This window comes from Tupaia chinensis, unplaced genomic scaffold (assembly GCF_000334495.1).
Source record: "Tupaia chinensis unplaced genomic scaffold, TupChi_1.0 Scaffold000503_1, whole genome shotgun sequence".
In the NCBI taxonomy this organism is placed as follows: domain Eukaryota; kingdom Metazoa; phylum Chordata; class Mammalia; order Scandentia; family Tupaiidae; genus Tupaia; species Tupaia belangeri.
Genome location: NW_006160015.1, coordinates 1,537,081 through 1,552,711, shown reverse-complemented (window position 1 = coordinate 1,552,711; position 15,631 = coordinate 1,537,081). Strand labels below are relative to the sequence as shown.

The window sequence follows — 15,631 nt, the reverse complement described above, 5'->3', positions numbered from 1 at the left end:
GTTAGATAAACTTTGGTTCCCACCTACCAAGAGCCTCAAATGCTGTATTTGCTGTGAGTCATAAGTCAAACCTTGAACAGACTCTTATTTTAAGAATGCGGCAAAAATTTTCCAAATGCCTATTATTCATGTATAGAGGACTGAGATACTTTTTTCCCCCAGAAAACTGAGACTTTGGAGATCCTTTTTTCTTCTTCTTTTAGAGAGGTTTTTCGTTATAGGGCGTGTGCACTCACCAGAAAGATAGACAAAAAGAGAGAAATCACCCCAGAGGGGGGGAATGGCCACGCCACAATCCTTTCTCCTCCAGTCTTCTCTTGGGATCTTGGGCACACACGCACACACGCCTGGTATGAATTTAAGTCAATGGGTCTGGGACTCAAACCGTGGTCGACTATGTGGGAGCCCAATGACACAGCCATTACACCAACTGCTGGTCCCAGATACTGGAGATTCTAAAAGAAGATTGGGGCCACCCCTGTGGCCTACTGGTTAAGGGAGCTGGATCTTACATGACAGTTTGAATCCTGGATCCAGTGGTTTGAAAACTCACTGGGTGTATGCCTCAAATCTTGACAGGATGTTAAAATGGAGAGGGGATTGTGGCACAACCATGCTCCCTTGGGGGTTGTTTTCTCTTTCTTCTCCATCGAGCACACAAACCTTTGGCAAATGAAAAGAAAAAAAGAGAAAGAAAAATAAGGCCAAGTACAAATTTCTTTTAGTTAATTCAGTTGTGAAGTATGACACATGAAAGCGGAGAAAACAGAGTCCTGTGAATAGGGAATGAACTACGTAGCCAAAATAAATCAATCAATAAAAGAACATTTTAAGCTCCCTAGAAGAGTCCCCTTTTATTTACTATCTTTATATTATCAGTACATTCCATAGTCCCCAAATTGAGCACTGTTCAGACTTTGTCCACTATGATTACAAACTTTGAATTTTATATAAATTGAATCATAAATATTCTATTGGATGAGGCTTCTTGGGAACAACCTTATGTTTTTAAAATAAATCTGAGTTATTTGTGTAGTTTTCATTTAATTTTTTAAATTTGCTATAGGGCACATTTGCGAGAAAGAGAGAAAGCAAGCCACCAGGTTCAGGACTTGAACCATTGTCAAGCATGTGGGAATCCAACGCCTTAACCATGTCACCTGCTAAACTTATTTATATGGTTTACTTACATTGGCTGCTATAGTGTATTCTGTAACCTCGTCATTCATTTTCTTCTGTCACTGACAAGCATTTCAGTTTGGGCTACTTGGCATTCTGTTTTTAGGAACATTCTCAAATATAATCTCTTGAAGTGCATGTATAGACATTAAGGAATTAATGAATTACACTGTGCAGCTTGAATTAATGCAGTTCAACAGTTTTTGAACTTCGTTTAGTTTTGTTTTGAGAAGTTTTTGCTATAGGGCACGTGTGCTCACCAGAAAGACAGAGAGACAGAAAGTGAGAAATCACCCCACGGGGGAATGGCGACACTGCAATCCCTTCCCCTCCATTCGCCCCTCAGGATCTTTGGCACGCATGCACACGCACCCAGCATGAGTTTAAGCCTCCGAGTCTGGGACTCGAACCATGGTCGACCACATGGGAGTCGAGCGACATAGCCATTATGGTAACTGCAGGTCCCAAATGCTGTTTTGATAAACCTTTTCATAGACACGGTAGTGCATGAGAGTTCTATTGCTCTCTTGGCATCAGGCTGGTAGTCTCAACCTTTTTAACTAAAGCTGTCTTAGTGGATGTTACTGGTGTCTCGTTGTGCTTTTCAGTTGTATTTCCCTGGGAACTTATGAGAGTAAGAATTTTCAAGCTACTGGTCATTTGGATATTCTCTTTTGTGAAGTGCCTTTTCAAGTCTCTTCTCCATTCCTGTAATTGGGCCTCCTGTGTGTGTGTGTGTGTGTGTCTGTGTGTGTGTGTGTGTGTGTGTGTGTGTGTGTTTCTTAATGAAAAACACATTTTGAAGAGTTCTTTACATTCTGTGGTACTGGTTCTCACAATTTAGCCTATATCAGAATTACCATTAGGGTTCGTTAAAACAGTTTATTATACTCCACCAGTGGAGTGTCTGACTCAGTAGATCTGGGGTTCTGTGCATTTCTAGTAATTCCCAGGTGATGCAATACTGCTGGTCCAGGGACCACACTTTGAGAACCAGCATTCTGCAATGTTTTTACTGTAGCAACATGAGCAGTTCTTGTTAGATTTGGACTAAGTCACCTTAAAAAACAAAAACAAACAAAATCAGAATGCTCAGTCATTCTAGTATGGGGCATCAGCTAATATTCTCCCTTCTCAGAAGAACTAAAACTAGACTTCCTTCAATAGCAAGTGTTTCAATGTGTCTGAAACCCACTATCTGCGTTGAATATTTGGTGTACCCAATTACCCGAACATATTTTGAGAATGGAAAGTATTTTGATCTCAGGAAAACTCACTGGCTTCATGAGCAAGGACATGAATCTGTAATCTCTCTAAAAACAAAAACAGAGATCTCTGAATGGAGATGAAAATGGTCATTTATTTCAGTTGAATTGAGTTTCATTTTAAAAATTCTATAATATTAAAACAGAAGTGAAATAGAAATATAAGTTTGTATGACTGCCTTTTGCTCCTAAAGAACAAATAAACATATACATATTTCAAATACTTCTAACGTTTTAACAAAACTCATGCTTACCACTGTAGCCATTTCAGATTCCTGAAATACTAACCACGACTATTAATACACGATTTACCGCATACGGTTTACTGGACCAAACATTAACCTCGTATTGAAATACAAAAAGCTGAACAGTGACTACATTCAACGTATTTTGGTAGTTGGCTGTGTGTGTGCTTTGTGCGTGTGCTTTTTAAGGCTTTCTTCTCTAAAATGTCTGTGTCTCTCAGTTGAGTCCAAAAGCCTGCGTACGAAGGCATATACGAATCCACCTATATATGTACACACATATATATTAACATCTGCAATTTGAGGGTGGTTAGACTTTGTTCAGAGAGGTCATGAGTTCACTTCCAACCACTACAGTAAAACCTTTAGGAATATGAACTTGAATAGACCGTAGTCACCATCATTAAGAAAAGCTAAAGGCCCATAGTTCAAATAAAGTACTATAGGTCCTGGGTGATATTGTGGTTTGTTGATTCACTAATCAGAAAGAAACTGCTCTCAGTGCTCAGAAGTCAAATAACCTGGATAGGCTCATGAAAGTGCACCTCCTGGGTGCACAATTGGAGTCAACGTTTGCAATGAATCTCACCAAGTCAGGAGAGCCTAGGCCTGCAATTTACAAAGGATTTCAATAAAGGCCAAACCAAATGGCTTACGGTCAATAGCCATAAGCCAGAAATCCAAATAAGAACAATACTACATATTTCAGGAACTACGGTGAGAAGTTTGAAAAGAATCACCAAAGCTGAGACACAGTTAACACACCAGAGTCGTACAGATCTGAAGAGGATGGCTGACCACACATGTGTCCCTTCTATCAAATCACCTACTAAGATCCCATTTGGAGAACACATTATTTTCTCTTCCTTCTCTTTTAGAACAGACAATACAATAATGGCAACTTCACACAGTCTTCAAGTAAACAGAATCCCTGATATAATTGGAAATTAATATGTAATTCTGGGAGCAGTAAACAAACCAACCTGTGACAACTGTGTCATATTCCTCATAGAATGAACTTCTGCTCTGGAGTCTCTTAAGGCACAAAACCTTGGTAGACGGCTTTTATTGATGGCCTGCACCTCTAATTTGAATTATTTTCTTTAAAAAAACATAACATTTAAATAAAAATAATAAACTGTTTTGCTAATAGCATAAATCATTGCATAAAGTTGGGAGAAAAATCCAAATAAACTAACATGTTGTATGTGTAACTATTTCCTGCTTGAGTAAAAAAAAGAAAAAAAGTACAACATAATTCACACTGTGCAAAAATGATTGGAAAATGCCTCCGAAAGAGACGTGATGTCTTCGTAGAATCACAATGCAGTCTCAAAAATCGTTAAGGTTGAGGGCTGTCCATTAGAAGTGTTCGTAACCACATGGCCAGTGTTAGAAATATCTGGATAATTTCTTTTGAAGTATACCTGTAAGAAACAAAAGGAAAACCACAAAGAGAACATTTTTTAAAGTGTTAAAGTTCACCTCCCTAGGGCAGGCAATGCATTGCTATATCTGCTTCTTCATGGGAAGTAAATCACTCATCGAGACAGTTAAAAAATAGGGACAGAGCTAGCAGGTGGTGTGGTGGTTAAGGCACTGGATTCCCAAAGCTAACCATGGTTCAAGTCTCCGATTCCCGGCCTAAAAAACATACTGGGCATGTGTGCATGCATGCCCAAAATACTGAGAGGAAAACAGAGTAGAAGGGATCGCAGCATGGCCATTCCTCCCGAGAGAGTGATTTCTCACTTTCCCTCTCTCTGTCTCTCTTCAGTGAGCACATGTGTCCGATGGCAAAACCTACTAAAATAATAATAATAATAATAATAATGGGATGTATGTATTCTATGGAAGAATTGGCCCTACTGAAACCTTCAACAAGGCTGGGGTCAATGCCAAACAACCTATAGAGCCACTTTAGTTCTGATCACTCTGATTCATAGATATGTTTTATCGCTACATTAAATTGATAAGCAAAATCATTTTACTGACTCAAAACCCAGAGATAAATTAAAAATGGGGGGAAAAAGAGGCTGGGAAATCTAGCGTCTGCACGAGGGTTTCTCATTTTCACACATAAAATGAGCACAATAGATTTGGATGTTAATATCAAGCTGTAATCCCTATATTTTATAAACTCTGATTGACAAGCATTGAAATGCTGGCGTATATGTATGAAACATCCTGGCGTTTAATTTGTGCAGCAAAGCAGTTATAGGGTCTATAGAAATGTGATCTGGGGATAGTGGGCCACAATAATGAAAAGAAAAGCAAAAGCTTTCACAATGACTCTACCAAGCAACTTCTCTAAAATGTAAGATGATACCAAATAATAGGACAGTTCTTTGCCAGGCCTTTGAGTTTCTGAATTCTACCAATTTTGAGCTGAACTAGACGAGATACAGGTTTTCTGATAAATGTATAATCAGAACATAAAGGAAATGAAATGCTGTCAAGTTTCTCTGTTCCACAATCATCAGTTTTTAGGAGCTGTATCATATCTCGGTTCCTTGACAGATGCGCATAACAAAATGAAATAATGTCAAGACTTGTGAGCTCTTATCTCAGAATGTGTTTGGGTGAAAAAGGACTTCAAATGTAATTTTTTTTTCCTCCAAAGAAGAATGTGAAAAGTTTTGTTTGAGTCTTTAAAACAGAAAAATGTACCATCTGTCTGAGGCTGACACGTGTCATGAACTGGGTCTCTTAGTCATACCATTCTGGATCTACTTTACAAAACCTGGCTCCAAATATATTTGTGGGTGCTGTCAACCAAATTATCACTGCAGATAATGGACTCCACATACAAAAAGAAAAGTGCGTAGACACCTGCCTACATATTAAGTGTACTTTCTCTTTCCGTCATTGTTGCCATACCTGCTCTAAAAACATCGTCACATAAACACTGTGCTTAACATGTCACTTAAAGAGAAAAATAAATCCCCAATAATGCTTGGACTGTACTAGACAAAATCTGAAACGATTTCCATTATAATGCAAGTTTTCAAAATAAGACCTTTTGGGTAGGGATAATTTCCTATCATCTTCTTCTCTTATTTTTTTTTTTATTACCAGAGGGTATATGTGCTTTTCAAAGACAAAAGGAGAGAGAAAGCATCCTGCAATAGGGCGTAGTCACACTGCATGTACTTCACTTTTGGCCACACGTGTATGTATCTGGCGTGCTTTTCAAGCCACCAGTGCTAGGATTTGAACCATAGTAGGACATGTAAGACCCAGTTCCCTTAAACAGTAGGCTAGAGGGCTTATTCATTCCTCTTACTTTGTAAAAGCTAGCTAAGTTTTATGTGGTTATATCTGTGTACTCTAAAAAAGCTATTTCTTGGTGAAACTGGAAACAGCCAAAAGAACAAATGGAAATACAATTCACCTTCTATTGCTTGATAGTCCACCCCAAATAAGCTGGTTCCTTCCTCTGAACCCTCTCGATGTAATTTATACACACACACACACACACACACACACATACACGCATACACACAATATATATTCATACACATACAAATATACACATGTATATGTATATATTTATAAAACATATATACATATGTGTGTGTGTTCTTAATAGCAATTTTTAACTAAAATGGGATTAAGTTCTTGTTCTGAAATATTTTACTGAAAACAAGCTTCTTGTGTATCTTGTGTATAAAATCCTTGATTTGAGCTTCCTTCTCTCATCTCTTACTATGTTTTATAATATATTGAGGATAACAGCAGAAGTGAGATAAAGCCATCTTTTTTACAGTGCAGGTGATGAAGAGAGCAGAGATTACTGAACACTCTTTGGTGGGGTCCTTGGGTCATAGGCAAAGCATGGGATGGAGCGGTTCGGTCTCAGCAATCTCTCCTGGCACTTATTGCTGATCCTAGAAAAACTACTTAACCTCTCTCTCCATACTGGCTGCCTCATCTGTAAAACGAGATAACAATGACTTACCTCACAGGAACTAATTAATGGCTACAAACTGCAGGTTGAAAACATGCCGAGTTAAGTGTTGGGTGTGATTATGAATGCTTCTCAGAGAAGCAGTCCCTCAGTGCATGAAAAGTAGCAGCATCACCAGGCTTGAAAAATGAAAACAAAACATCTAGCATTCCCCTTTAGGATCTTTTGATGTTATCTTTACAGAATTCCAGATTCCTAGTTCAGACATCTTAAATTGAGCAACTATGGGTCCCCAGAATACAGAAAGTTACCATTAGAAAATTCCAGAAGTTCGAGTACCAACACTCACTAACTGGTGACTTCGTAATGTCACTTAGGCTCTTCTACCTCAGCTTCATGTGTCAACAAAGGATAATAATGCTGGATCAGAACAGATTGTGAAGATTAAAGATGACAATACCATAAAAGTTCACATTTAGGACACACAGAATATAAGACCAGTGAGTAGTGAATTTCTTGTCCCTCTGCTTCTCATCTTGGGTTTGGTTCATTACAGTCCCTCGAATATAGGCTAAAACTAAATTTACTATTTAAATTTCAGCTTGCCAGTAAAGCCACCAAAATAAGATCAGATCTTATTAAAAGCTCTTCTGCATGGATGAAGAATAGCTGGGCATTTATTTATACTGTATTTGGAAGACATCATTCAATGGGTTGAGTTCTGGCTCAAGACTCTAAGTTCATTTTCACTGAACTGTGTAGCCCTAATTCAATCATAGTAATGCTCAAGACTTTGAATTTATCTTTAAAGTACAACTACCTTGGGTTACATAAATGGCATGCATTTTGTCAAGGTCAAAGAGTACTGGAGACTTAGAAAGGACTTCTGAGTTTAGGATAACAGAATAATGGATTTTGTTGCCCCTTATCCTCTCAGAAATTATCCTGAATAGCTGAGAGATTGAGAAAAAAAAATAGCTTAATCTTTGATGATGTAAGAAGTTATCTAAAACACTGAATGACAAAATATCTGGAAGAGCTGCCACCTGTCACTGTAACCAATGGGGAGGAGGAGGCAGGGAGATGATACCTTGGAAAGCATGTCTCAGCAACCAGGAGAGAGCTGAGATGTCTCAAGGAATCACAGAAGAAACACCTTTCCCTAACATTGGGGAGGCCTATATGGGATTCTGTATGAAACTAACACATTTTCCATGAGTCTTCCTCTCTCTCTCTCTCTCTCTCTTTAGGTCATAAAGGGCTTTTATGTTAAGCAGGGAGAATTCCCTTTGGCCTACCCAAATTATCCTGCAGCTATACGGTCTAGGGGAAACTCATTTTCTTTCAAAGTAAAGGGTAGGAATAAAATAATAATTGAGGTAATACAGGATCTGTAAAATATTCAAACACAAAGTAAAGAAAATGAAAAAGATAAACACATGACAGATGAAGAATACTTGCTGAACACATGAAAATGATGAAAAGGCATGTAAAACATTCAAAGAAAATGTAGCAGAAAAATCAACCCATGCATAACAGAGATACAAGAATACAGGAAAACATGACAGAGCAATAGAAGATGCTAAAATGGGAGTCGATAATTGTCAAAAATGCAATTGAAGAGAAAAATGAAAATATCAAAGAAATGACAGTTCTACTGAAGGCAGTGTAAAGTAGATTAGTCACTGCTGAACAAACAGTGTAAGACATGAAAGACAGAAATAAATTACCAAGCAAAATAATCGGAAATTAGTAAAGGCTTAAAAAGGATTGAGGATAAACAAAGGGCATATAAAATATACATAACAGTTATTCATAAAGAGAACAATGCGGGACCAGTAGATGAAATAGCAATTTTGTTGCTGGACTCCCACTGAGTGGACTGCAGTTCCAGTCTCAGACCTGATTGCTTAAAACACGCCAGGAACGTGTGCATGCATGCCCCAAATCCTGAATCTAAAGAGAATGAAGGAAAAGGACTGCAGCATGGCCTCCCCCCAGGAGGTGATTTCTCACTTTCTGTCTCTCTGTGCACTCGCAAGTGCCCTCTAGCAAAAATCCTCCAAAAAGGAAAAAAAAAAAAAAAAAAAAAAAAAAAGAGGAGGGGAATGATACAATTAAATTAAATTTAAAAATTCAAAGATATAATCCAATAAACTTTCAGAAACAAAAGATGTCCATCTAAAATCCAAAAGTGTACACAGTGATGTCCTAGGAAAAACCGATGACCTTCAAAATAAAGACTCCTTTGGACATCTAAGAAAAAAGATCAAGTTATGCCTAATGTGCCCCTGACTTTTCCATATGAATAGGCGATTCTAGAAGACCCCAGAGAAAAGATGACAACACACTAAATGAACCAGAATTTTATAATCACCAAATTTAAATGAGAAGCACAAGACAAATATTTAAGATATGTAATAAGCCAGGGATTCTATTAATAGCTCGTATAGGATACTGTTTTGCAACCTTTCTTTTTGTGTCATCCATAAATATACATTTTATACTGAGACTCAATTCACAGGCACTATGTATATCTATCTATACTGAATGGAGTTTCATGAAATATCTACTGTTTCTTATTGTTTTTTTAAAGAATTATTTTATTTAACTTTATTTATTTATTTTTTAACTTAACCAGAGAGGGACAGAGTGAGAAAGCAAGCTGCCAGATCCGGGAATCGAACCACAGACAGCCATGTGGGAGTCCAGCGCTCTTAACCACCACACCACCTGCTGGCCCCGAATATCTACTATTTCTAAGATCTAATGCTATTTTTCTCTATTCCATTCTTTTGTACTTTTTCTGGTTATGACAGACTAACTGGATTGCACAGCCCCCCAATTAATCACACATGTCCTGAAGTTTGAAAAGCACTATTCTAGAGGACAAGTGTTAAGCCAACTCCAAGAGATGAAGAAACTATCATTTACAACAGGGAAATTATACAATAAAGACTTAAATATATTTGAAGGCAAGTAATAAAAGAAAAACTATTTAAATAACGAAAATTTGGGCTGGTCACATAGCCTAATGGTTAAAGGGGGGTTGGATCCCACATGGCTGACCATGTGGTTTGAGTCCTGGCCCAGCTGCTAAAATATCAAAGAAATGACAGTTCTACTGAAGGCAGTGTAAAGTAGATTAGTCACTGCTGAACAAACAGTGTAAGACATGAAAGACAGAAATAAATTACCAAGCAAAATAATCGGAAATTAGTAAAGGCTTAAAAAGGATTGAGGATAAACAAAGGGCATATAAAATATACATAACAGTTATTCATAAAGAGAACAATGCGGGACCAGTAGATGAAATAGCAATTTTGTTGCTGGACTCCCACTGAGTGGACTGCAGTTCCAGTCTCAGACCTGATTGCTTAAAACACGCCAGGAACGTGTGCATGCATGCCCCAAATCCTGAATCTAAAGAGAATGAAGGAAAAGGACTGCAGCATGGCCTCCCCCCAGGAGGTGATTTCTCACTTTCTGTCTCTCTGTGCACTCGCAAGTGCCCTCTAGCAAAAATCCTCCAAAAAGGAAAAAAAAAAAAAAAAAAAAAAAAAAAAGGAGGGGAATGATACAATTAAATTAAATTTAAAAATTCAAAGATATAATCCAATAAACTTTCAGAAACAAAAGATGTCCATCTAAAATCCAAAAGTGTACACAGTGATGTCCTAGGAAAAACCGATGACCTTCAAAATAAAGACTCCTTTGGACATCTAAGAAAAAAGATCAAGTTATGCCTAATGTGCCCCTGACTTTTCCATATGAATAGGCGATTCTAGAAGACCCCAGAGAAAAGATGACAACACACTAAATGAACCAGAATTTTATAATCACCAAATTTAAATGAGAAGCACAAGACAAATATTTAAGATATGTAATAAGCCAGGGATTCTATTAATAGCTCGTATAGGATACTGTTTTGCAACCTTTCTTTTTGTGTCATCCATAAATATACATTTTATACTGAGACTCAATTCACAGGCACTATGTATATCTATCTATACTGAATGGAGTTTCATGAAATATCTACTGTTTCTTATTGTTTTTTTAAAGAATTATTTTATTTAACTTTATTTATTTATTTTTTAACTTAACCAGAGAGGGACAGAGTGAGAAAGCAAGCTGCCAGATCCGGGAATCGAACCACAGACAGCCATGTGGGAGTCCAGCGCTCTTAACCACCACACCACCTGCTGGCCCCGAATATCTACTATTTCTAAGATCTAATGCTATTTTTCTCTATTCCATTCTTTTGTACTTTTTCTGGTTATGACAGACTAACTGGATTGCACAGCCCCCCAATTAATCACACATGTCCTGAAGTTTGAAAAGCACTATTCTAGAGGACAAGTGTTAAGCCAACTCCAAGAGATGAAGAAACTATCATTTACAACAGGGAAATTATACAATAAAGACTTAAATATATTTGAAGGCAAGTAATAAAAGAAAAACTATTTAAATAACGAAAATTTGGGCTGGTCACATAGCCTAATGGTTAAAGGGGGGTTGGATCCCACATGGCTGACCATGTGGTTTGAGTCCTGGCCCAGCTGCTTGAAAAACACACCAGGCACGTGTGTGTACATGCCAAAAATCCTAATAGGACTATGATGTGACCATACCCTACCCATGGGTTTTTTTTCTCTTTCTTTTTGGCAAGCATGTGTGTCCTCTGGCAATTTGAAAAAAATAATAATGACTAAAATTTGGTCATAGACCGGAGAGAGGGAAAAAAGATGTTTATGTTGTCATTGTTTTAAAGAGTCAATAATAAACAGAATTTTTAAACAATGGAAAGAATGCACATAAAACAATGAGCAAAGTAACAAAAATCAAAGTCTACAAATTAAAAGGTTAAAAAAACAGACACTAAAACCTGAAAGAACACTACAGAACTAGGATAAAATATAACTAGTATCTCATTAAATATAAATGGACGAGACTTGTTCACTAAAAACAAAATAGCTAAGATTAAATCTCAGAGCAAACCCTAACAATAAGCCAAATACCCTTGGATAATAAAGGACAATGAAAGACATACTGGAATAATGGTTACTAGAAGCTAGAAGGGCCAGAAGAGAGTCAGGGAGATAGAGAGGTTGGCTAACAGATACAAAATTATGACTAGATAGGAGGAATAATTTCTAGTATGCACACAGTAGAACAACAGTTAATTATAATTTATTTTATATTTCAAGAAAACTAGAAAAGAGAACTTTAAATGCTCCCAACAAAAAGTTGATGACTAATATTTCAGGTGACAGAAATGCAAATTATACAGATTTAATATTACATTATATTCAAGCACCACAAGAAACCCTACACTGTACCCCATAAACATGTGCAATTATTGCATCAATTAAAAGGGATAACAAGGATGGCCCCATAGCCGAATAGTTGAGAAAGCTGGATCCCACATGGCCAACTGCAGTCTGAATCCTGGCTCTCTGGCTTGAAAGACATGCAAAGTGTGCTACGTGCATATCTAAGAAAGAGAAATGGAGAAGGGACTGTGGCAAGACCATGCCCCACTTGGAGCATGCTTCCTCTCTCTCCTCACCCTGTTGAATGCACACACCCTTTGGCAATAAAATAATAAAAATAAATTCAAAAAGAAGACGTGAATCTTAGCCACTGTGATACAATAAAAGCTTCTAAAAAAAAAAAAAAAGACGTACTAGGCAAAAGTAAAAGCAAAGGATTAGAGGATCTAATTGCAGTTTGAGTCAGCTGGAATTTAGGGCCAAATACATTAAAAAATCCAAAGAAAGACATTTTAAAATGGTAGAAAATATAAACAATAGTGGAAACCCAATTCATGAGTATTTATGAACTGAAAACCACAGCACTGAAATCACCAAAACAAAAATGAGAAGAAACTACAAAGAAAACTCAAGTCACATCAAATCCAAGTCACACAAAAAGGACCAAAATAAAGATAGAAGACCTATCTAGCATATTTTGAGAAGCAGAACTAAGTAAAACTCCCATATAGTCGAATGTGGTTTGAGTCCTGGACTCAGTGACTTAAACTTATGCCAGGTGCGTGTGCGTGTGTGCCCAAGATCCTGAGAGGAGAATATAGGAAAAGGAATTGTGGTGTGACCATCCCCCAGGGGGGTGATTTCTCGCTTTCTGTCTCTGTCTTTCTGGCGAGTGCGTGTGCCCTATAGCAAAAACCTCTCCTAAAAAAAAGAAAGAAAGAAAGAAAGAAAGAAAGAAAGAAAGAAAGAAAGAAAGAAAGAAAGAAAGAAATTAAAACAAAAAATGCATGCATATATTAAAAAGTAAATTTGAGAAAAACACTAGGTATCAGAATCTATAGGACACGGTACAAAAGCAATATTCAGAGGAAAATTAACAGCCAAAAAAAATACTTATGTTACTAAGCAAGAAAGAATAAAAAGCAAATGCATTCAAAAAGAAAGAAGCAACAACAAAATGAACCCAAAAAGGAAGAAATTAAACAAAAGAAGAGATTGATCAAGTGAAAAACATACTACAAGAAGAATCCAAGAACTAGTAAATAAAACCGAGAGTTCCAGGTAAAACATAAAAACATTTGGGCCACCAGATGGTGCAGTGGTTACGCTGCTGGACTCCCACATGGCCGACTGCGGTTTGAGTCCTGGTTCCAGTGTGAGTGTGTGCATGCTTGCCCAAGATCCTGGTAGGAGAATGGAGGAAAAGGGATTGCGGTGTGGCCATTGTCCGTGAGGAGTGATTTCTCATTTCTTCTATCACTGTCTCTATCTCTGGCAAGTGCATGTGTCCTAAGGCAAAAATCTCTAAAAGAAAAACAGTATACACACACACACACACACACAGTTAAATATACGTGTGTGTGTACACACATTTTGTATATACACACGTATATACATTTTTTGTAGAGATTTACATATATACACACATACATATATTTATATGTATATAGTATACGTATATATCATTCTGTGATACTAAACCCAACTGGGAAGATCCCCAGTTTGTATCCTGGGAGGTCTCCCTATGCACCTCAGGCTCACATGCCCGTGCCCATAATCTGAGCTGGTGAAGGCTGGGAGTGGATCATAGCAAGAGTCTGGTGGGATTGCTTGTCTCTTACACTTTCTCATGGAAGAAATAAAAAAACTTCAGAAAGGATGTGGTAACTATATGAATTGATACAACCAGAGAGATAATATTGAATTTTAAAGGTAGAAATAGTTATCGCTAGTGTCTAAATATCAGACAGGCCATATATCTTGCTCAGGCACAGAACACATAAGCAGGCCTATAGAAGATGGTATATATAGATGGTATATAGATGGTACAAAATTCCATCTTTAGGGGAGGAACTGCCTGAAAGGAGACAGGATGGAGAGAGTGACTTAGTTTTTACTCATTACTTAGAAAAATTAAAATTACACGTTTTGAATTTTGGGCATTAGCCTTCAATTGTTAAGCCAATTATTAAAAGTAATTTTGGGGTGGGGCTAGTAGGTGGCATGGTGGTGGAGGTGCTGAACTCTCACATGGCCCAACATGGTTTGCGTACTGGATCTGGTGGCTTGCTTTCTCACCTTCCTTCTATCTCTCCCTCTGGTAAAATTATAATAAATACCAAACAAACAAACAAATTAAATTAAATAATTCTAAGAAAAAATAATTTGGGAAAGGTTCCACCTTGACATTCCCGAAAATGCTGGGCACTTGTGCCCATGACCTGGGGCTGGTGGTGGCTAGGGGTAGACCATGATGTGAAGACCCTGACAGGGATGCCCATTTCTCTCACTCGTGGAAGAAATAAATACATAAACTTAAAAAAATAGTAATTGTTAATTGTTTAGAGTCCTAAAGCTACTTCGGAGAACTTTGGGTACTTCTTTAGTTATTATTCGGAGGTAAAGCTTCAGCCTACAGCCTTTTAAAATTATGATCAGGGGCCAGGAGGTGGTGTGGTGGTTAAAGCACTGGATTCCCACATGGCTGACTGTGGTTTGAGTTCCAGACCCAGGCTTGCAAATCACGTGGCATGCATGTGTGTGCATGCCCAGAATCACAGGAGAATGGAGGAGAAGGGATTGCTGCATGGCCATCACTCCGGGGGGTTTGATTTCTCACTTTCCCTTTCTCTGGTTAGTGCATGTTCCCTGTGACAAAAACTTTAAAAAAAACAAAAACAAAAAACCACACCATTCTTTAAGGGAAAAAAAAAAAATGACCAAATTTGGACGGGATGTTTACACAGTGTTGATGCAACTGCACCCAGGATTCATGACCTAGGCCCTCCTTGTACATACCAGGTATATGCACCTGCTTGTGACCTTGGCTGTCTGAGCCTGGGAGTGGATCATGGCATGAAGACTTTGCTGAGGGTACTCTGTGTTTCTCTGTCTCTCTTGGAAAAAATAAATGAATAAAGTTTAAAAAATTAGACTTTATCATCCGTAGGGAGAATTTGCTTGTATTTGTAAAATACTTTATATTCTCCAAAGAACTTAAAAAATATTAATATACTCTCTCATCTACTCCCTGGAGCTGTGAAGAAGCTGGGGAAGTCCTGCCGTCTCTACACTACAGATGAGGACCCCAGGGCTCAAAGTTATGAGGCCACTGACTGCTCAGTGTCTCCTTTACCTATTTTACAGGACCAGGCTCCTAGGAGTCATGATGGTTAGCATGTCAAACTTTTGGGGTTGTATCTGGTGAGTTTGCAAACAGATAAGATATTCACACTGGGAGCAAAGGAACTTTGAAAACCTCAGTTAGTTTCACCAGGGAAGAGAATGATAAGCTTTACCCTTTGTTACCAGCTGAATGTATATCAGACACCCCCACTTCATTCATATGTTGAAGTCTTAAGCTCAAAATGTGCCTATATTGGGACCAGCAGTTAGCGTAATGGCTATGTCGCTGGACTCCCATGTAGTCGACCGCGGTTCGAGTCCCAGACCCGGTGGCTTAAACTCATGCCGGGCGCGTGTGCGTGCGTTCCCAAGATCCCGAGAGGAGAATGGAGGAGAAGGGATTGTGGCGTAGCC

General features: G+C 38.0%; 1 protein-coding gene across 1 annotated transcript in view; it reads right to left on the bottom strand.

Moving 5' to 3' along the window:
* Nucleotides 1–2,519: 2,519 nt before the first annotated feature.
* ABCC4 (ATP binding cassette subfamily C member 4 (PEL blood group)) overlaps nt 2,520–15,631 on the bottom strand; it is a 212,260-nt gene continuing 199,148 nt past the window's right edge. The window contains exon 30 of the mRNA XM_014590934.2: nt 2,520–4,116. Within this exon, the coding sequence (XP_014446420.1) occupies nt 4,009–4,116 (108 nt within the window). The 3' untranslated portion in view covers nt 2,520–4,008. The remainder of the gene's footprint in view (nt 4,117–15,631) is intronic.